The following is a 23290-nucleotide window of genomic DNA, read 5'->3' on the forward strand; positions in this document are numbered from 1 at the left end:
TTCAGGCTTGCAAGGCTAGGTACCACTTTTTTGTATGCTCTGCTTGTTGGTGCTGTTCTTTATTTACCCACACCCGAAGTCTTAATCCCACATCCCAAGTCATGGGAGATGACAACCTGCTTATGCTGAAGGGAATGGCAAAAGATGCTGGATCTGATTCTGGTGGGATCGGGACATTTGTTTTGCACATTCAGCATATTTACATGCTGGTAAGCACTCCTTTTTTCCCCTTCCCTCTCGCATCTGTTTCACTGATCCGTGCACCTGCATTTCATTTCAAAGTTTATTTCTACTTGATTGCTTTTAGTTTTGTTCTACCTTGAATCTAAATGTCACCTGAGGTCATGGCACACACAGGAACGAGCCTACCAAAACAAAGTCCAAAATTTAAAAATGCATTAAGTGTCAGGAGCCATAACATATGCTTTTTAAGTATGGCGTTTCTGGGAATTTTAATAGTGCATTTTGGCAAATCTAATTCATAACAGCTTCTGTGTTCATGTTCTGAGAGGGATATTTTTTGTTTGTTTTGACAACTTGTTCTTTATTTGAATTAATATTAACATTTATTTTTAAAAAACATGTTGTTTTTTGGAGGACTTCTGGTAAATAAGTGACAGCTCTGACTAAATTTACAGCCTAGGTAAGAATATAAAGTGAAGGTAAATGCCAGAGGGGATTAGTCTCATGTTACACGTGCAAGATTGTAAATTAGTTGAATTTCCAACATGTCATTTTAGGGTCTTGTTTTTGTAAATATAGATCAGATTTTTCAGCAGTTTGCATTTTGTTAAAAAATGAAATCTCTTTGATGTTTTTACTGTGCGTAAGGGAAGTGTATTAGGGAAAAATCTTTTAAAAGGACATTGTCAAGGGAGTTTTCCTGCTTGTTTAATCCTGGCACTTGTGAGGATCCTCAGAAATGTGAAAATGTAAACTCCCCTTCCCAAGGCTGCTCTCCTCCATTTCATGTACTATCGGTTTGTCGTTATAGGGTTACTGATGAGTGTTGTGCTTTTTGGCATTGATGTATTTTTCAGAAAAAAGAATTGAAGCATTTGTTTTGAAAAAAGAACAACACATTTAAAGAATTACATGGACTTTGCAAACAGATTTAAGAAAATGAAAGGTAGGTCAAATTTTGGGCCTACAAACTTGACAATGTCCTTTACTTATGATGTGTATTCCTTATTTGAGAGACATTCATGATCCTAATGATGTCATATTAATCATCAGCAGAAAAATGTGAAAATGACATTGCTAATCCTCTTTACTCTTAATAGCTTATCTTGTTGCATTTGTTATGTTTTCTAATGTCAGCGAACAGTGACAGACTGCTCTGAGATCTCTATTGTGCGGCCTGATCATTTTAATTACTGTCGGTCTGTGACATAAAGGGTTGTTTTGGGAAAGGCTTAAAACAATCGAAAAGAGCCCAGAATGTGTCAGGGCGAGCTCTCCTACCCTCCAGCGGCCTCCAGAACCGCTGTGCCCTGGCAGCAAGGTGTGCTGAGGTGCGCCTTTGTTTCAGGAGGGGCAGGTAGGCCTCGGGAGGGGGAGGAAACCACCACGCTTGGGTAGGTCTTTGTTTTCTTTCAGGTTTTTAACAAAAAAAAAGTATATCTAGGGCTAAGGCTTGGCTGATAATTCTTAAGTCACCACAGAGCCAGAGGTGTGGAGGCAGTAGTTGGAGAGCCTTCCCCTCAGGTTTGGTTACAAGAGCTGAGGGATAAGTTCGTCGATCCTCTGGCTTGCGAGCGCTGGGCTGACCTCTGATCGATCGGGCTCACAGCTGAAAGCTGCTTTTTGAATTTTTCAAGCGTTTTCCATAAAGGCTGGACCAGAAAAGGGTTTAGATGCTGTTTTCTTAGAGCAGCTAGCCCAAATTGTGTCTCTCAGAAGGCACTTCTGCCGTTTGTCTGTAGCAGCTGTGCACCACGTGGTGACCGCTCTGTCTGCATGCACCCTACACGTGGTATTATTTTAGAAAAATTCCAGCAATGACTGGCACAGGAGCTGCTACTGGGGCAAGAGCTTCGCCACCAGGTTATTTCCATAGTGAGGAAAAAAAAGAAACCAAACCCACTAATAGCTGGATTGTGCTAACCTTAGGGTTAACCTCTGGGGGTAACCCTTTGAGGATAGCCTTTGCTTTCTTAAAATACATTTAGATAACCTTAAGGGCCTGACTTATACCCAGCCAACCACCAAGTTCAGAGTAAAGGCTTCTCACTCCATCCTCAGTAGTCGCTCCGGTGCTTGGCTCTCAGCTCGGTGCTACAGGAGATCACCCGCTCTCCTCGCATCCCTGCTCACCTAGGCAAAACCTTTGCCGCATGAGTGGTGCCGACTGGTCCAGGTACGTCTCTTTACAATGCACCTGCTTGTCCTGCTCTGGTGCTGTGTGCGTCTTAGCAGTCCCTGGTATGTTAATGGCCGGTGGCAGCACAGCAGGTGTGGTGGAAAACCAGCAGCCAAAGGGGGAAGGGTGCAGATGCAGTGAGAAGCTTTAACTTTGAGTTTCCTGGCTTCTGTGAGCACAAGTCAGACCCTTAATGTTGTTTTAATGTATTGTTTGTGTTTAATTTTTTAGTAAAAATTTGAACACGATCCAGGCTACAGAGGTTGCAGTGGATAAGAAGTTTAAAAGCTTTGGTTCAAGATTACAGGAGGCTGCAAGAAAAGTTAAAGACATGGAAATGAGGATCGAATGACAGGCTGCTATTTTGCCTCAGAATACTGAAGATTGTAAAGCATTGAGAAATCGAATTCATGACCCTGGAAATCAAGCTCAGATTAAGAAATGTCAGGTTGGTAGGGGTTCCTGAAAGTCTCAAGTTAGGATAAACTGAGATTGTTTTCCCTTAACAAAGGTTCTAGGATGTGGGGGTGGATGGTTTACTTGTCATTGTCTGTGTTATATAAAATGCCTACCGTACCATATACTTAAAAAAGCCAACTAAGTGAAATTTATTTATTTTTAATTGAGTTTTGTGTTTGTGGTTCTGAATGTTTCTTTTGACCAGTTTACAGTCATTCTCCTCTCTGGCACTGAGCTGCATGATTTACTGTTAATGCAGGAATGGAAAATACTGCTCTTAAATACACATTGCTTTATCCTGCCACACCAAGGGTCTGCTGCAAAACTGAGCACGTGTTGCAGTATGACATTTCTAGATAAGAAACAGGCCGAGCATATCTAAATGGTGAAAGAAGTAGTTTTTCCTTCAAACGGTTCTGATTCATAGCGAAACTGTGTCTTTGCAAATGTAAACTTTAAATAGTGACTGCCACTGTGATTAAGTTACTGTAAGCTTGCTGAAGTGTTGAGTTATTGTCTGCGATTTAGTGATACGGTATTTAGGCAGAAAGATTGTGCAACAGGAAGTCCATGCTGAAGTTCAGAAAGGATTTTGGCAAGCAAAGGTTTGTGGGGTTTTTGTGGTCAAGGTCACTGGGTATGTTTGAGTTCTGGGGACTCTGTTAAGAAGCCTGAGATACTCCTGGGGAGGGTTACCCTCCCACTTGTTTTTCTGACTTCAGTTCTGGTATTTCGGGGCTTGGTCTGGCATGCTGCTTAGCACCAACATCAGGCAAGAGTCACTTGGTTAAAATGGGTAGTTACACTGGCCTAAGGGAAAAAGAGACCACACATTTATGTATTTTAGAGGAATTGTTATTTTTAAAGAGCTGTGTTTTGTGGTACTGTATTTTATGTTTTTCTGAGAGAGTTCTAGATGGAAGAGCGATTCTTGAAGGGGACAGCTTTTAATCTTGTTATCTGCTTGGACTGTGTGCACTCCTCTGTTGACAGAGATGCTTCTGCTGTAGCTCTGGGGGAAATGAACTATGTCATGTTCTTCCTCCGTCTTCAACAGCTTTAGGATCAAAGTTCTATAAATTTTCTCTTATTTACTTGAGCTTGGATTCAGACTTGTCATTGAAATCCTGGCTTTGCTGGACTGACAGTTAAGGAGATGACCATAACATTTCACTCGTAAAACAAGCACAGTTGTTATATTCAATATGAACAGGGCTTGCAATGTCATTTTTACATTTATGTTTCAAAACATAATTGCATTTTATTAATGCTATTACATACGCTATTTTGAAAGAAACATGAACAAGTCTATAACATGCTTTACTTTAGGGTGTTTCAAAGTAAATTTAATACGGGGCTTTATAATTAAGTTCCCATTAAAAGATAGTAATTATTCTTGGGATAACTATATAGCATTTGCATTGTGTATTTGCATTGTGTATTCATGTTTGTCCTGTGCCACATTATTAGTGTGTGGTTTGTTTATTAAAAATGATTGTATGAAGGCTATGTGGCCGTTTCTGGTTCAGATGCGTAACAGCAAGCAGTAAGCTAGCAAGGTGCAGGATTTTTGAAAATAATACTAAAAATGCTTCCATTCAATTTGGTGGTTGGATATTAAGTGCTGGTTTAGAAATAATTGGTGAGATTTTTCTGTGCACCAGAAGTATTTCTAAATATGTCTGTTACAGTAGAGATTAGGAATTGATGGGTTTGCAACAGAGAATATTTGCCATGAATGTTGTACCCATGGAAAACTTTGTTGGTGAATACTTTTCACATCTGACTGCCTGTCTGCTATGGTGAGAATGCTGCAGGTGCACTCCCATTGGCATAATCAGTTGCTGAAAGACATTGAGACCAAAATGAAAAAGAACCAAATGTACTTCGGTGATGAAATGCAGAAGGATTGGTGAGGATCTGTTGTCCTTCTGCCTTCAGTCTGAAAGATCCTTTTGCTGCTGAATAAGCAATTAAATATTATGCAGTTACAGTTAAATTAAAGCCAGCTGCCCCTTTTATAAGTTTTCCAGGTAGGGCGCTAGCTGTGAGTGCATGCATGTAGGAAAAATTCCAATGACCCCTGTTGAGTTGTCTTCAAGTCCAGAAACAGTTTGAAGAGGTGAAGAACTTAATGCCAGATGTCGGGAAGCCCTAGCCCTAGCCTTACTGCATCGGGTAGGGGCACACTTGAAGTTGATGGGTGCAAGCTAGACAGGTAATTGAGGCTGAAGGTAATGATCTTGATGCAGCTCCTTCAGCACTAGACCTGGGCTTGGCAGCAGGGAAGTAATGTGCTGCTTCTGTTGACTTGTGAAAATCCCTTTTCCCAACAGCTGTTTTCCTTCACCGGGTATCTTGTATGCAGAAGTGGGACTCTGCTAATTTTCCATTCACTTACAATGCAGATGAGTCTTTCAGGGCTTGCTTTTTGATGCAGTCTGAGGCTTCAGATGCAGGGATTTCTAATAGGAGGTAGCTGGGGAACCTCAGCCTTTCTGCTTTCATATTGGGCTAATTCATAATACAATAAACAATAAACAATAAGCAAAATTCTTTAATTCACACTGCAGCAAATGTATGTTGTTGACATTTGCATACAAAGGAGAAATATCTAGCCTGCTTCTCTTTGCAGTGCTTAAAAGTACTTGTTTTGTAAGAGGAAAAATCATTCTTGTTTTCATTTTTCCTTATCTCTTCAGGAAGTCCCTTTTTTCCACCCACGCTTAACTACTTTTGTGTAAATGTAATGGTTTAATATTATTCCCTTGAGTACTTTTGTATATTTATAGCATCTATACAGTAAAAAGATGCTCTCTGAATATCTTGCTGTAAGGATTACTTTTCATTTTAAGACTCCATAAAGAGGATATAAATTAAGTCTGCACTTTGAACCGATTTTCCTCTCCCCCAAATATTTAACGTGTTTATTTGTCACTCTACAGTGTTCCAAGTGTGATGCTGGTTTAAGGATGGGCGTTTGGCTCACATTTTGTCAGAGAGCTTTCAGTGGTGGATTAAGTATGATGCATTAGTTTAAACCTTAAAGAATCATTGTGTAAAACTTATGAGTTTAAGCAGGCCTACGGAGATTAGCACTAAGCCCGTGTACTTGGACAGTGGATCCTCAGTAAATACACATTTTTGCTGTTGTAGGTTTTCTCAGTTAAATTTCAGTGTCAGCAGATCATAGTGATATATGTAAATGGAATCCTCAACTCCTTACTGAATTGCGTATGGTATTCCATCAGCTACGTTCTTACAAGCCTGGACAAGATCGTTCTCACTCTGTCTAGAGCTCACAAAGGTGTGGAATCCAATCAAAATAAAAATCTTGGATAAGATTGCACAGACACTTCTTAATAGTGCAGTGAGGATGTCCGTTTAAAAAACTATACATTTCCCTTAATGTTTTTGACCGTCTTCTATTGTTCAGCCTCCTGAGCCCTCATTGCATTTTTTCTTAGGGGTCTTTGTTAACAGTAAATTTGTTCCTGTTTTTATTCGCTCTAAATCTTTTTTCTGCCATCAGAATAAAGAGACTAGCTGTGATGTATTTTTGTTGTATTTTCATTCTTTGAATAACCCATCTTCTCTGTTTCTTCATAGGCATTCGACCTCCGATCATGAATGGGCCCATGCACCCACGCCCTTTGGTAGCATTGCTGGATGGCAGGGACTGTACAGTAGAAATGCCTATTCTGAAGGATGTAGCCACAGTGGCATTTTGTGATGCTCAGTCTACACAAGAAATTCATGAAAAGGTAATATTACAAAGATGTAATGTAATATTTATTAAAATATCTTCATTTTCTAAAATAATGAACAGATACGGTGTTAGCTATGAAAATGTGTTAGGCACTGCAGTTTGGTTAATAGTCGATTAGAAATGACCACCAGCTCATTAAGGTAATAAATGATGAACAAAGACAAAAATACCCATTGAAGTATGTTTCTATGCAGCTGGATGTTGTCCACGTGCTTACCAACTGAATCAGATTCATGGAGACAGTTAAATCAGGGAAAATTTATGTTATTACATGGTATTTTGAAATGCTTCTTGGAAACATTGTTGCTAAGCTTTCAACTGGAAAGCCAAATATTAGAATCAGATTGGAAGTTCTTCTCACAGCCAAACTAATCTGCTTAGCCAAGGAATTGTGCAGATTGGGTTAGAAGGCTGCATGCACTGCAAATTGATGCTGGAGAACAGTTTTGGAACAAACGCTAACCAAAAATGTATTTAGAAAATGAATTTTAAAAATGCATTCTGTGTGCTGTCACTAAAGTTTGAACCTTACCTGATGATCTGGGGAGCTGTAAAACAACCAGTGGTTCTTAATGTTGTCAAAAGATTTTTCATTTTCTTAGAGGGATACCCATTTTTCATGATGATAGCCAAGGGTGCCAGCTGGCACATACGCCTGAATTTTCTCTTCAGAGACTTCTTTCAGCATGAAGGCCTAGCATCTACCCCAAATCTTTGCTGCTCTTCAGGCAGCAATAGAGCCTTTTCACATCCATACTTCTGCAGAGGTAGAATTAATTTTGATGAAGTCATTGTTGGCTGGCAGAGTAAGCCTCAAATGTCAAGTGTTCCTTCACCTGATGAAGGATGAAACCAGCTTCTGTGGAGGTAAAAAATTGTAATAAATATGACAGCAGAGCAGGGCAATCAGGGGTCTGTTCCAGGGGAATTTATTTTCCTCCTCTCCAGTGAAGATCCATGATAGACAAGTACAATCAAAGTATTAACTTGAAGGCTTGTTGGGTAAGTGTCTAAATCCACTTCTCTGAACAGTGCCTGTGGTTGTGTGTACTGCTGAGTGTGCTTCAGCTGTGAAGGAATTCTGTCAGCTGAACTGAGGTGCACCGATGTTCCCGCTTCTCTACAAATACAGCGTTGGACTCGTCCTATGCTAATTACAGTAATCCTCAGGCTTGTTACAGGTTTTCAGAACCTTTTCACTAACTTGTAATTGCTTATTTGCTTTTCATTTTCTTACGTAGCATTGTTTAAACATTTTAGAGCCTGGTGTCTGTATATGATGGGAGACTTGATCTTTTCTTTGACTTTCTTACAAAGCCAGCCACTTGGAGGTAATACCAATACAATAATTTCCCTTTTGGCATTAGGGGAATAAACTTTTTTCTATAGTCCTTTTCATGTCAGCATCTTTTTGGTGAGAAGTCACCAACAAACTATTCAGCTTGCAATTATCTAAGAAAAACACTTTTATTCAGGAAAAAAAAAAATTCATTGTTAAAGCTTTGAAAATTTTTAAGAGCTACTGTTGTATTTTTCTTTTTTTTTCTCCTTTTTCGAACACTAAAAGAGAGGATTGAAGAGGCTTGTATGCTGTAACAATACAGCAAGCTAGAACAGCTGATCCTCATGTTTCAGGCAAACATAAAAGATGAGTCTCCTCTCCTGAAGCCCTGCATGTAGTTCCTCGATGGCTCTCTGCAGACAGATTTTCTGTCTAACCTCCAGCCCCCTCCCCAGATAGGAATATGCTGTTCCCCTATAGAACATTAGCCAAGAATGATCTTTTGTTTTGATCATCAATACTGACTTAATGTCATTAACTTGTTTCGTTCAGCTACTTTTTAGATATGAAATAATTCTAATGTGAATAGGAGAATGGAAAAGAAATAAAAACAAATTGTTCCTGCTAGGAAATCTGCATTCCAAACACCCTTTTTCCAGTTCATTAGCTGTTTCTCACAGGATAGTTAAAACTTCTTAGGTTATTCTTGAATTGTAGTCTAGATTCTGAGCTGGAAAAATTATAGTTCTGATCTAATGACTTTTGTAATGCACTTACACAGTCGTATAGAAAGCCATCTTTATAGTTGGCAGTCAGTGGGATAGAATGAACTCAAAACCTGAACATCTGTTTTGCTGTGACATTAACTTTTGAAAGAGGAAGATTTTACTGAAATAGAATGCAAATTTCAACTTGTTTGTTTTTACCATCTCTTGAAGGAGACCAGTGTTTTTGCTGTGCACGTGACCAGGACTATTCACTATTGTGGCAATGAAAGAGAACCTAGAAGTAACTACAGAACAAATACAAACAAGTGAAAACTTCTCTTTATTCATAAGTAAATTGAGATGCTATTTTTTGAAAAAAGAGTTAATTTGTAAGGGTCAAAACCAATAACAATAATCTAAGTATAATACTGTTCTTTCATTCAAAAATACTTAACATTCAAAAATACTTAACATTCAAAAATACTTAACCCAAGCATTTTCTCTCAAATGTAATATAATCATTTATTTGTCTTGTCTATTTTTCATCATGTTTAAAAGTTTGTATCTTACTGTTCTCCTGTCTCATGCCATCGTCAGACGTGATCTTTGAAATAGCTGGATTCTAGTGACAAGGACTAAATAGCAGGTGGAGAATAAGTAATATAAATGCTGTTTCACTCCCTTAGTAGGTAAGAGCAGTCTGCTCTTCAGGTGAATGCTGACAGCTGCACCATCTGTATGGTCTTCTGCTTTGTTTACTAAAATCAACATCATTTTTCAGATGCAGCAAGGCTGGGGAATTCCTGAGTGACATGAATGCCTTTCCTTAGAAACACTAAGTATTTTCTCTTATCAGTGGTGTGTAGGAAATTAATTTTTCAGATCTTGAGACTGAAAGTCAGCACGTGCATCTCAAAATGTAGTTTTGGAAAAGTATTTAAAGTAACTCAGACTTGATGAGTAATGGAGGTGATCTGTTGTTGATCTTCACAAGAGCGTATTCAGCGCGTATACTTAAGCTTGCTTCCTTTGCTTCTTATCATATCGAACCAATTGATTCTTAGTGAACTCAGTAATTTATCTGGAAAACGTGTTTTCATTAGCAACCACTATGTTGTCAAAATACAGCTTTTCGCAAGACCAAAGGGTGATGAAGTCCAAAATTGTTTGGGTTTACAAAGTTCCAGTGTTGGCCAGGTGGTAGGTTTCTGCAACAAAAATCACAACCATTTTCATATTGTTAAACTATTACAATGTAAAACAATTTAATGAAGAGCTGAGCACTGCTTACTTCCATGTGAAAAGCACTCACTTCTTTCACTGTTCACTTGCAGTGAAAAAATGACTATTTCCGACCCATTTTTAGAGGTACTGGAGAGAAATATATTTATTTTATTCCTGCTTGTATGATACCTTATTTGGAAACAGTGTTTTAATAAATATGCAGAAAAAGTTTTGAGATTAGAAGTTGCATGTTTAAAGCAACATCTAAAATAGATTTGTAATGCATATTCCTGGCTGCTCTAAATGGCATTGCCTAGTTAATTAAGATGCAGATTTTAGATAACAGTTCTTAATTTGCCTAAATCTGGCATTAACTCTGCTTGTGTGGTGATGTCTGATCACAGGGAAGTGAGGGGTCAGCACTTGGGCAATAAACAGTTTGGAAAACGAGGTATTTTTGTTGGTCGTGAGAGGGTTTCAGGGCCAAGATGATAGTTTACATTTCTGTTTTAAGATGGCTAGACAACAAAGGAAATAAAGAGGGGGAAAAAAAGAGGGTTGGATAGTAGTTTCTTGAGACAGATACCAGCAAACCACATAGATTACTTTTTTCAGGGAAACAAAAAGTCTGAGAGATCTTAACATACGCAGTGAGCAGGAAAAGAAATGAGGATTTGAATGCCATTTGTATGGGTGAAAAGTAGGACGTTAACAAATGCTGTTATACCTTAACATGTGTGCTAATGAAGGAAAGTTTTCATCAGGTTGGTTTATGCCTGAGTTTCAGTTCTGTAGTGATTTCCTTATGTAAAAGAGTTTATTTGTCCATTCTCTTTTACGGCTGAGGAAATTAAAGTATGGAAAATAAGTAACTTGCTTAAGGTCACAAATAAATAATAACATGTATTAGGACTTCGCTTCATCACAGGTCAAAACGTTTGCTGCTGGTGCTGCTGCTTTGGAAAGCAAGTTGGATGGTGAGGCTATGTTTCATTCCTTTGAAAAGGCTGCCAATGCTTAAGTGAATACTGACATTTACTGAGAGTGACCCAAAGTACTGAAATGACTTTGTACTTGAGGACATTTATCGCAGTTCTTCAGAAATCTTCATGTCTAAGGTTTTACTGACACCCCCTCAGTCCCTCTGCAGTACAGAAAGCGGTTTGTTTTCAGGACTGTCATAGGTATTTGCATCTGACAGGATGCGGTATGCATTTAAACTTTGCCTTCTAGGTTCTCTTTTTTTATAAACACTATTTATGGCTCTGTGAAGTTGAGCGTTACGCCTGTCAGACTGTATCATAGGGAGTTGGTGCTAACTGGGAACTAAGTTATCTGCATCCTATCAGGGGAGTTAACTTAGTCATTTCGGGTAAAAATCCACTTTAAGATTTTGGTGTTTGGTTTATTTTTTAAATAGGGATCATACTAACGTCAATAAAAGTTACTTGTTACGTTAAATTTGTTTTTTCTTTCTCACAATCATATATAAGTAATAATTAGATTGCTTCATTCTTCATTCCAGATTGACTTGCTTTTTTTTCTGTCCTATGTCCTGTTCTCTCTCCCTTTTTCTCTCCCCCAGTCCCTCTTCCTCTGAGTGCTGTTTGCAGTTTGCTGCTCTTCCTCCCTCCCTAGCAGCTTCCCCAGCAAGTGCTTCTCATTCCTGCAATCTTGTTCCTTCTTCCTCTTTTGCCTCCCCTTGCAGGCGTCACAGACTCGAGCACACCCTTGAGGTATTTGCGTTGCCAGAGAGAGATTTTGGGAGTTCATTTTCTTTACCCTTCAAGCTTTCTGACTTCTGCTGTGTGTATATAGAGTGCACTTCCTAGCTACATAGAGCTAAACATAAAAATGATATGCAAGGTCTGGTAATAGAAGTCTAAGGTAAGCAGAGAGAAAACAGTTATCCCTGCAAACGTAAAAAGATAGGAAGCCCAGCTGACTAGGAATGGTTTTAAAACAAAATGCATATGCTGGAAAGAAGTCAAAGTATGTGAATCTGTGTATGTTTTCTCATTCTGTGTGTTTTTTTTTGTTTGTTTGTGTTTTTGCAATTATGTGGTTTCCTACATGTTTTCTCAAATCATTTGGAAGGAGAAATTGGAGGACGGAGGGTGGGGTGGGCGGTGTTTCTGACTGGATTTACTGCTTCGTGCAGATGCCCAGCTACTCAAAAATCTGAAGACCAGGGTTTTCAGTGGGAAGTGGGAACACAGCCTGGATGATAGATCTGTATTCCAGCCTTACGAGTGCTTAAGTTAAAATGCATCAAATCTCTGGACTCCTGTTAAAAGCATGTAATGAAATCACCTTCACAGGGTTTCTATATTTTTTACTTTAAATATAAATGTTTAAAAGCTGAACTTCCTGGTCAGTGGTGTAGGATGAGGAATTTTCAATCACTCATCTACCTAGGATTACCTGTAGAAGCATTTCCAGTCATTACAGTTGTTATCGAAGGCTCTTTCAAAGAAGAGCTGAAGAGCTTTCATAATGGAAGAAATGTTTTGAAACTGATGCAAACAAATCTAGTGTGCTGCTGTCATTCACATGAGTCTTTGATTTGTTCCTATTTTATTTATGGTCAAGTAAGATGATCTTTCCAGGTTCTTCTTTGTTCAAAGCAGTGAAGCTGTAATCTTGCATTTGTACCAACAAACTAAATACTGGTTGATCGTGCTGGGTTTTATTTTTAGTTTTAACTGTGTTAGTTTGCGGTGGATCCTTCACAATGTTCTGGTGACTTTGCGAGCAGCTGCAAGCCTGCTGCAGCCTTCCTCTGTGTTACCAAGTATCGATCACAAATTTGACATATTGCTGCTTTTTTGCAAGTCAGATAATACAAGTTCTACTCAATTTGAGTACATTGTCTGTACCTGGATGTGCAAAATACATCAAGTCTGTTGGTGACACTAGAACATTAAACTGGCGATGACACAGCAAAATCCAAGCCCAAGAAATGCATTATCCTGTATTTCTAGAGCCAGATGAAATAGATCACTTTCTAGTGATGATATCCAAGAGGTCTTCTTAAAAAATAAGGCTATCTCATCATTCTCTGTGTATTTTATAAATGTATTCTGTCTCCGCATTGAAGTAGTTTAGTATTTAATGTACTGTGTTATGTTTTCATGCCCTGGATTGATCTGCGAGCCTTTGAGGTCAGTCTTTCACAGTGAAAACTAGCAGTGTATGTTTAGATGTCTGAAGAAGAAAATACCTTGCTGCTCCATTCTTACCATGTTATATTTATGTTTTTGTAACATACTCAAGATCCTAAGTTCTTCTCCAAATCATGAGGCATATATGCTGTAACGGTGACCATGTGGCATTTGGCATGGTGACTAAAATAGCCTGGTGGTGAAATAACAAAAAACAAATAGGAAAATGTTTTAAAAGGATTTCAACATTCAGTATTCGCTGCTCAAGATCTGTTAAGCTCTTTGAAAGAGAAATGTCTCCTACTACAGTGTCATCAGTTCTCTAAGAGCTTTGGAGACCTGGCACACTGTGAAAGAAAAGTAGTCATTTTGAGGTTGAAGAACAGCAGAAAGACCTGTCTGAACAGTTCTGATTGAAAACGATGTCAGCTCGTTGAAGAGGGTATGAAAAAAGGCTTTCAACAAGCTGTAGCTTCAACTGGAAGTAAGTCAGTAACTGAAGGCACAAAAATTATGCAGATGGGCTACATAATCATTTGGTAACAGAAGGAAGCCAACTCATGTCCTGTGTTTCAACTTTTATCTCAGATCCTTTCTTCCCGAAAAGCACAGCTGTAGTCAGATGAAAGCAGGAGTGGCTGCTGAAGGTACGCGGCTCCCTCTGCTTGTTCTCTATCAGATTTTGCCTGTTTCCTTTCCATGCAGGGGATCTTGAAAGAGTGTTGTCTGACTGCCACATACCTGAAATTGCTTGCTTGTTAAATCTGTATCTCGCTCAGATTGACAGGAGTTGATATTTTAGTAATAAAATCATTGTACTAGAATTTGGTGAATGTTGCATTGAGTTCATTATGGGGAACTATGAAAAAGCACACACAACCCCAGCATCTCTTATGCACCTGCCTCTGGGTGTACTTTTATAAGTGATCAGTAAATTACTCCTATGTGCAATTGTTTCCTAAAGATTTGCCAGAACTGCTTACATTTACATTGGATTTCAGTTTCCGGTGTTACACGCAGATTTAGTTCAAGTTTTGTTTCCACTCTGGCAAGCTTTTGAGACTTCCTTATGTGCATTTACTGTGTAATGGCTGAGAATATAATTTATAAAAATAATACCAAAGTACAGAAACTCTATTTTTTTAAATCCATAAGTGGCGTTATTAAGTCCTCAATGCTGAATGTTGCTAACTTCAGATTTTCTAGTTTCTGCTTTTTTTTATTGTACTTTCCTAACATGGCCAGCTGCAAAAAGCAATAGCATAATAAATTGATGCAAGATAATGTACAATGCCAGGAGACTATATTTTGGCAGTGCATTTCCTTGCTAACTGGTCCATAATCCTAGAAGTTCAAACACTATAAAGAAAATCCTAAAAGATTTGTCATGTCCATCTGTTTGTTACATATCTCATATGGTGGGTAACGAGTGTGGAAATGGCTAGTGTCAGCATTAAGCCATAGCTGAAAAATATTTTTCCTTTCACTGAACACATTCCCAAACTTCCAAATATTTTTCAGTCTCCTTCCAGTGCCAAGCCATAACCTGAACGGGCCCCACAATGGAGTGTAATGAGACCAGGCCAGAGATCTTAAGAGTCCAAATTACAGTCTTGTCTGGCTGAGTTAATAAAATGTCAGATTATGAAGTGAAATTCCCAGATGAAACACTGATTTTAAAGCACAAATGTCTCAGCCAATTCAGCTGTCCTTCAGCCCCTACTTAACGCGGCTCTCAGAGTAGCAGCAGCTCTGTGCGCACAAACACAGGCCCCGTTGGCCTTTTTCAGATGGGGAGCAGGGAAGGAAAGATTTACCTGCTACAGAAGACTTCGGTGGGCTGTCGGAAGCTGTAGGCTACTTCAGGTTACGTACGAGCAAAGGGTGTTTTCTCCTGGGTCACAGCCCTGGAAGGAGAGGATGCAGTGACACAAGGCAGAATGGAGAACATGGCTGATGGGAGAGGGCCAGGAGGATATCACAGGGAGCGAGAGGTACCTTGAGGCAACAGTATAAAACTTGGGGTTGTGACTTGGAGAAGGTAAGCCCTGCTAGAAGCTTGGGAATGTGAAATAAGACATGCATTAGGAAGAGAAGGATTCAGAAGTGTTCTTTAGTCAAGGGATCGGCTGTCAGCGCGCCGTTGGCCATGCGGAAACACGGGTCAGGCGAGACTTCCTTGGGAGAGGTCTCCTGTAACCATCGGGTTGCTGACAGTCCTGGTGTTGGTGTACAGAGTACGGAGAGAGACCTCAAATAGCACTGTGCCTGCAGCTCTGGTCACCCCTGGGGAGTTGAGCTTAGGCTTGTATGAGCACAGCGCAGAAGTGTTAGACCAGCCAAGGGGTAGAGAGATGGCATCCTAGAAAAGCCTAGAAGGACTAGGCCTGTGAAGTGCAGCCAGATTGTGACGGGGGATATCATCGTTGTCTATAAATAAATTTGGATTGTAAACACCAAGGAGACAAAGTACGGTTGGAGCAAGTGGCCTATGCTGGCTCCAGAACAAGTGGATGCAAGCTGGGCTGTGAATAAATTGGGGCTGGAAAAGAGGAGAAAACTCTGTGTTGTTGGAACAGGGAGATTTTAGAACAATCTTCTTGTAGGGATTAATGGGACTAAAAAAAAACTACGTATGGGCAAGTTACAAGATAGTCAAGTTACAAGAAAGACTGTATCAGATGCAGACTGGACCAGGCGCACGGGTTGGTGCTGTGGGAAGTCCCCACCAGCTACAAAGCCACTGTGGAAGCAAAACCAATAAACTGTGTTTTAAACCTGTCTGTAGCAGCTCAAGTAAATGCCTTCTGATGAGTGCAGTCTTGCTGATTAGTGGCTGCTAGCTGTAATCTCCAAAGGACTTGTTTGTACCATCAAAATCAAGGAGTTTTGTGTGCATATAATTGTTTATAGCATCAGAGCCTACAGCTGTTCTTTGAATTATGTTGTGGCCACATTCTTCAAGGCTGTGTCATTTCTAATTTTCTCGTAGTTCTTCATCTTACAAGTAAATCCAAATTCTGCTCAAAGGATCCTGGTCTTTATCTGACTTAGAGCTGGGGTTACCAGTCCAGGGGCATGTGTTGAAATATCGTAGATTAGTTTATGAGATGTTCAGTAAGGAGCAGTTTTATTTTCATGGATTTTGTTTACATTTGCTTCTAAAATCTTTTGTGTATTTTAATTTTTTTAAATTGTTGCTTCAGATCTCGGGTTCCAGCAGGGAGTTATAATGCTTTTTGTGAGATCATGTTTTGCCATAGTAGGGTTTTTTGAAATGATTTATGTTGATTAATGGTATAATTTTTCCTTACACTAGAAAATGCTCTTAAGTAGCTCAGCTGATAGAATCTGTGCATGCACCAGGCCCAGAAGTCTATTGAATAGGAAATGTAGAGCCTCCACAAAACTTTCACATAAGGTGCTTGATAGGAACTACATGAAGTCATTGCAGCTAGCTTAGATGTTGAAATGATTAGAGCATGTTCTATATCTTGTAGAACTTTTAGGTTATTAGGTAGTGCACTGAAGGTGGAAACAAAGAGGTGTTTTGAAGAAGTGAAACCAGTCCAGTTTGCATACAGAGGAAAATGTGTTTTGCTTTCTGAGCAATAAACTCGTATCAGCTGTGTGACATGCAGTTTCATGGCTTGTTTGTTAGAATTTGAAAACTCCTGGGCCTTGTGTGCTAACCTTTCTTCCCCTTCACACTCTCTCGTTTTAATCTTTCTTGAGTAGGTTGGATGTGCTTTCACATTATTTGAAAGATAATCAAACCTTTATGATCCTGTCAGTTTATTTCTGCTCACAAGTTTTTTCCTTTGCAATATTTTTGTCTTGGTACAATTTCTTACTTCTTAGAGGTGTTAGTTTTTGTGGATAATCTTACTTATACCAATTTGTATGACTTCAGTTTTCCATCTGTGAGAGCTCAGAGTGTTGCAGCATCAGTAAACTAAGGGACAGACAGTTTGTGTATAAATTGACAGATTTCAGTCTCTGTTGTCCAAGGGTTTTGTAATGATTACTAAATGTTTTCTGTTCAGGTATCAAGTGGTTTAATAGGGCAATGAATGCCTGTACCACTGTGTGTGGGGGGGGAAGAGATTGCCCTGTTACTCCACTCAAAACTGAATGTCAGCTGCCTAAGCATAAAAATGCTTGCTGTTTAAATTGAGTGCTTGCTCCCATGTGTTTTCAGGATGCATGTACAGATGCAGTCTGGTAATGTCTGTATTTAGGGTCCAATATTGCGAAGTATCTTATGTGAAATGAGAAGATCTTCCCTTCTTAATGAGAACACAAATACAGGTCACTTAGCTCTTCCTAAAACTAGTCTCACCATGCTTGCTGGGACAGACAGATGGAAAAAAAAAGTCTAACAAGAGGCTGGAACATACTTGGGCAAATAACCTTTAAAACAAAAGACCTGGGTTTAATGCTTTGTCAGTCTTTTATACCTGAAAATTTGTATACATGATTAGGCTGAGATCCTATGAAAGAAAAAAAAAATAAGTATTTTTTCTTCCATTTTACTTGTAGGTACTAAATGAAGCAGTGGGTGCACTGATGTATCACACTATCACTTTAACACGAGAAGACCTGGAGAAATTTAAAGCACTTCGAATAATTGTCCGAATTGGCAGCGGTTTTGATAATATTGACATCAAATCTGCTGGAGATTTAGGTATGACTATTAAAGACATTGTTTTACATCTTATACTTGCCTCCAGAAATTTGATAGCATCTAAGTCTTTGCATTAATGTTTTCTGTATAATTTATACTAACATAGTATGTAAGCTGTATAATTTTCTCATCAAAGTGTTTAAAAATCATTATGGAGATATTAGCATTAGTTAATTAAGTGATAATATTAATAGCTTTGTGACAGGATGACAATCTGCCTGCTCAAGATAAATCCAAGGAGTAAGGCCATAATTTTTCCTCTTTGTTTTTTTTTTTTTACTTTCCTTTTTTTTTTTTTTTTTTACCCCAATTGTGTATTTAACTACTGCCTACTGTAAGCCAATCACAAAATACAATTCCATCAGCATGGAAAACTACTACTGTTCGAATAAAAAATGAGATCATTATCAACTGTTTGGGACTTATTTATGATGCATGAGATTTAGTACTAAAGCACTCCATAAAGTAGAAATATCGATTTTATAGGAGAATCAGTTGTTACAGCTTCAGAATAAATTTAGATACTGGAACTATGAAGAGATATTGCTTAGTGTTTCATTGCTTTAAAAAAAAAAAAAAAAGTCTGATTTATACTTTGTTTACTTTAGGATAAGCCATCTATTATCTATAAGGTAAAACTGTACCACTGGAAATCGATGTATACATTTTCTTGTTTCTTTTCTAATTAGGTTGAAATTATCAAGTATCATAGAATCACAGAATGGTTTGGATTGGAAGGAATCTTTAAGAGCATCTAATTCCAGCCCCCTGCCATGGGCAGGGACACCTCCCACCAGCCCAGGTTGCTCAAAGCCCCATCCAGCCTGGCCTTGAACACCTCCAGGGATGGGGCATCCACAGCTTCTCTGGGCAACCTGTGCCAGTGCCTCACCACCCTTACAGTAAAGAATTTCTTCCAAATATCTAATCTAACATATTTCAATAATAAATATGTTTCCCATTATGAAGATCTAGGAAACAAATGTGACAGTGCTTAGTCCTACTAATATCCCTACTGATGTAGTGAGCAGGTGTAATGTGGGTCTGCTTATCAGTAAAAGAAAGTAAAATAATCACTGGTGTCTAATGGCTGTGTAGTTTGCACAACAGGCAGAGGCTAAGAACTTTTTGTGAGTTTCTATTAAAAAAAAAAAAAACAAAAAACATCTGAAGGCATGCACAAGGCTGTGTTCCTGCTTACTCAAGTAGTGCCAAAGTGCTAAAACCTACATATAGATCCAAAACCCCATCATAAGTATGATTTGTGTAGAGAACCCCTGATGAGAGGAAAATCTTCGCAGGTTTGTTGGCTATTTGGGCAGGTCTCCATGCTGGATCGAAACACAAGCTTACAATTCAAGTGCAAGGCTCAGGGGAGACATTATAGCTCTCCACAACTACCTGAAAAGGGTATTGTGGGGAGCTGGGGATCAGCCTCTTCTTGCAGGTAACTAGTGATAGGACTAGAGGAAATGGCCTCAAGTTGCACCAGGGGAGGTTCAGGTTGGAAATGAGGAGACATTTCTTCTCAGAAAGAGCAGTCAGGCATTGGGACGAGTTGCCTAGGGAGGTGGTGGCGTTACCGTCCCTGGGGGTGTTCAAGGAAAGGTTGGACATAGTGCTTGGGGACATGGTTTAGTGGTGACATTGGTGGTAGGGGGATGGTTGGACCAGATGATCTTGGAGGGCTTTTCCAACCTTAATAATTCTGTGATTCAAGCCACAGTATAACAGACCTGGGACAGTCTCATTCATACGGTGTGGTAAACACCACATGCCTAATCCTTCATAGAATCACATTGTGATTAGGCTGAGTTACACAGTTAGGACCCATCCCGTTTGTGCATTCCAGTATTTGCAAAATACAATTGTCCACTCTTTCAAAAGCTGGAAGGCTTACATTGTAAAATCTCTCCTAGTAGTTAGAGCCAAATGGTTGGAATTAGATATTAATGCATCGCTACTGGGACAAATCCCTTTCCATTCCTTGAATATACATCTCAAGGAGGTAACCTGAGAGTTAATTGCTCTTTGAAAAAAGCTTTGATTCAGTCTTGAAATACAGTACAAAGTTAGACCCTAAAGTATGACATTTTCCTGAAATTCCATAGTAACTTTTGGAGTAATTTTCAGGCAGCTTGCCTGGTGGAGTTGTTACCAGTTTTTCCCATTAAGTATTATTTTCACGTTAGTGCTTTCACTCTTCTTGAAATGGATGCAAACAGATGTTTCTTGAATAAAAGCTAGAAGATCTGGTCTTTTTTTTTTCTTCCGTTTATTAATTGTTGAGTAGAACATACGTACAAGTTGTAATTGTAACTGGATGCAACTGAAACGGGAGTGAAGGGTAACACCAGTTGACTCCTGAGTTTTTCAGCATTGAACTTGTGCAGAAGATCACTGAAAGCAGTGGGGAATGGGAGAGGAGCACCGAAGCAGCTAGATATGAGAAACGAGAAGAGTACTTTGTCTTTTCCTATGTGAAATCTCTCTTCTCTTCGCATCATTGTCTCTGTCCAGCTGCTTGTTGTGGTTTACCATGCCTTCGCCTTTTAGAAATTAGCTGGTTTTAAAGGTGGGGGAAAGTAGAGAATAAGAAATTTCTACAATTTATGAGAGAAATTACCTCACCCTTTTCCCTAAAAGGGGAAACCTTTTATAGGGAGGAAGGGGTAAGGCAAGTGAATCCTTAGCTTCCCAAGTATGTAATATAACTTAAGGTCCTTTTAAAGCTTTTTTGTTGTTGTTTTTGATGCCATTCATTAGGAGACATGCTTATTGAATTTGTTTTGCCATCTAAAACCTGCACTTTTGCTCCATGAAAAAAACCTTTTGTATAAACAAATGCAGCTGTTTAATGTGATGCACTTGAAGGGATTTTATGTTTCAGTCTTGTACTTTTTCCCCCATTCGTGCTCTTTTTTCGTTTTTAAAATACCATGAGTTTCATACTGCCATTGATGTTAGCAGACTGCCAAGATTAATAATCCAGCAAATGATGCTGTTTTATCTTTGTGTAAGTCTATAGAGCAGTGACTCAGCAGAGAAAAGAAAAATAGTTCTGCAGCTTCCTTCAGTTGGCTGTAGAAAGAAGGAAGACATTTGAATGGAAAACATAGATAAATTCGGTATAAGCTTATTATTTGTCAGATTATTGTTATTACTCTCATGGAAGAGCATGTTGGGTTTTCTTCCTTGCTTCACAAGATATACTGGTGTTAGCTGAGGACTCACTGAATACTTATTTATGTAAAACCCAAACAAGTAGACAGTGAAAACAGTATTAGGGTGTTTTTTTTAGTATACAAAACACTTTTTTCTCCACCGTGAAATTATAGTGTATGCTGTTTGTGATCTCAGTCTGCAGGACTGAGAGCGAAAAATTAGTGGGAGCTGATGATTACAGGGAGAATGCAGTAAATAGAAAGGACACAAACTTTTTCAAGTAAACATTTTGCTTCACTGCTGTATGTGTTCTGGGAGTACACGCTTATCCGAGAGAAACAGAATGGGGTGACTGACACGCAATTACATTTGCTGGCTGCCTGAGCTGTTTTTTGAAGTAAAAATGGAATATCGTGAGTCTTGGATCAGTCCACCTTCCACAGCTGTCTGTGGAAATCTGTAATGGTCTTTTTGCTTCTTGATCTTACACCTTTTTCAACTGTTAACTTTAAGTCCATTTTTCTAATAGCTGAACTTTTGCATTACCTTTCCATACCATGCAGAAGCAGGTTTTGTATTTCTGTATTGATATTTAGTTGGGTTCTCTCTTTAATTTGAAGGACCAGGGAAGGACTTGGATTCTGTTTGTAGCAACTGCACAAACCCATGTGCAACAAGAAACAGATTGTTCCTCCCTGTGTTGTTACTACCCATATATGTACTGGAAATAATAGTTATCCCATGAAGGTTTGTAAGAGTTGTTTTCATTTTAAATAAATCTTTTTTTATAATGTAAAGATAGCTTTTGGGAGGGTATCTGCTCGGTAGTGGAAAGTACCTCACAACATTAAAATGTAAACAGTGATCTTCAATCTTACTGGCTTTATGCTGAGAGAAAGGCATATTTCCTTCTGCTATTCAAAGCACGTAGCCCAGCGTGCATGTAAAATGCTTACTAAGACATCAGCATGGTTACTAAGCTGCCTGACATCTCATATACTTCTGTGGTTTCTGTAGTCTGTTTGCTGTTTGCCTTAGTTTGGAAAAACAAAAGTTAAAAAATCAGAATAAAACCTTTGCAAATATTTATGAACTGGTTTGTTGTATTTTGTGTCAGTCATTGCAGTCGGAAACTTGGTATATAAATAACTGTAAATTTAAACATCACGCTTCTGAATGGCCATCAAATAGGAAGAAGTAAGAAATATTTGGCAACCTGGTATCCTTTCCACTCATTCTTTGCAGGGATTGCAGTGTGTAATGTGCCAGCTGCCTCAGTAGAAGAGACGGCGGATTCTACCATGTGCCACATTCTGAACCTGTACAGACGAACCACCTGGCTTCACCAGGCTTTGCGAGAAGGCACGAGAGTACAAAGCGTCGAACAGATTCGGGAAGTGGCTTCTGGAGCTGCCAGGATCAGAGGGGAAACCTTGGGCATTATTGGATTAGGTATGTTGGCTGGTGAGGTGGTTTAATACTCCTCGCCTCCCATTGCTTTAAAAAATTATGAGGATTTGAGCTGTTAAAACAACACTAGTTCGCTGCTTTCCATGCCAAGCATTCTGTATAATACCACTCCGTTCCTGGTGTTTATATATCTCAAATGTTTTCCCTATAGGCATCATCATTTCCCTCAGACAACTATTTTTGCAATTTTTGCTGTTGATATTCCTCAGTTCTTTGAGCTTCTGGACATCTTTTTGCTGGTGTCAGGCATGCCACTTGTAAGACTCCGTCGCTTTCCTTTTCCAGAACAAGGATCCTGCTACTCCAACACATTGTCACATGTATTTGTTGTATTCATCGTTTGTTGTCATATCTGGTTCTGTTTGCGCTGTTTTCCTTTTGCAGTTTTAATACGTCTGAAAAGTGCTTGCTGCAGTAACAGCCTGCAGAGCAGTTCTTGCATTTGGTTGGGCTGCATCTGAATCTGTATTTGAGCTCAAATGAGAGGAAAAATACATGCAAGAAAGTTTGAAATGCTTCCAGACCTAATAAAATCACCTACTTACCTCTCTGAATGTCCCTAAATGTGTTTCGGCATCTAACAGATGGACAAGCTTGCTTGAGATGAATTAATTGCTGTCTGTTACAGACGCAGAGAAGAAAAACAAGCAAGTCAGTTTCTATATAAAAATTATTCAGTCATGTGCTTGTCTTATCAAAGATCTGATGGACTGTGGATGTAATTGCCATGGTATTCATGCGCAGGAATTAATAATACAATTTTGACAACAGGACATCATACTTTAATGACTGTTCCAGTTACACATTGCTGTCAGATATCTCAAGGCATGAACTCTTACTTTTTGGAATCTGAAAATGCTTGGCATTACATACCACTCGTTTGAATGAGTACACAAGGCAATAGAAAGCGTCTTCACGCTTAAAGAACTGCCTTTAAAATGTGACTCTCAAGGAGGTAGTCATGAAGCTGCTTTCTCAAATCTATACCCGTGTATTAATGC

General features: G+C 39.0%; 1 protein-coding gene across 9 annotated transcripts in view; it reads left to right on the top strand.

Annotated features, from left to right (window-relative positions):
- CTBP1 (C-terminal binding protein 1) overlaps positions 1 to 23290 on the top strand; it is a 226608-nt gene that overhangs the window by 181643 nt on the left and 21675 nt on the right. For 5 of the 9 annotated variants that reach the window (XM_035326460.1, XM_035326466.1, XM_035326458.1 and 2 more), the window contains 3 exons: positions 6431 to 6585; positions 17510 to 17654; positions 22065 to 22271. In XM_035326460.1, the coding sequence (XP_035182351.1) occupies positions 6431 to 6585; positions 17510 to 17654; positions 22065 to 22271 (507 nt within the window). Of the gene's footprint in view, positions 1 to 1054; positions 1130 to 2593; positions 2811 to 6430; positions 6586 to 17509; positions 17655 to 22064; positions 22272 to 23290 lie in introns of those variants that run through there. The other 4 variants (XM_035326464.1, XM_035326463.1, XM_035326465.1 and 1 more) reach the window with 3 other exon arrangements.

This window comes from Oxyura jamaicensis, chromosome 4 (assembly GCF_011077185.1).
Source record: "Oxyura jamaicensis isolate SHBP4307 breed ruddy duck chromosome 4, BPBGC_Ojam_1.0, whole genome shotgun sequence".
Classification (NCBI taxonomy): Eukaryota; Metazoa; Chordata; class Aves; order Anseriformes; family Anatidae; genus Oxyura; species Oxyura jamaicensis.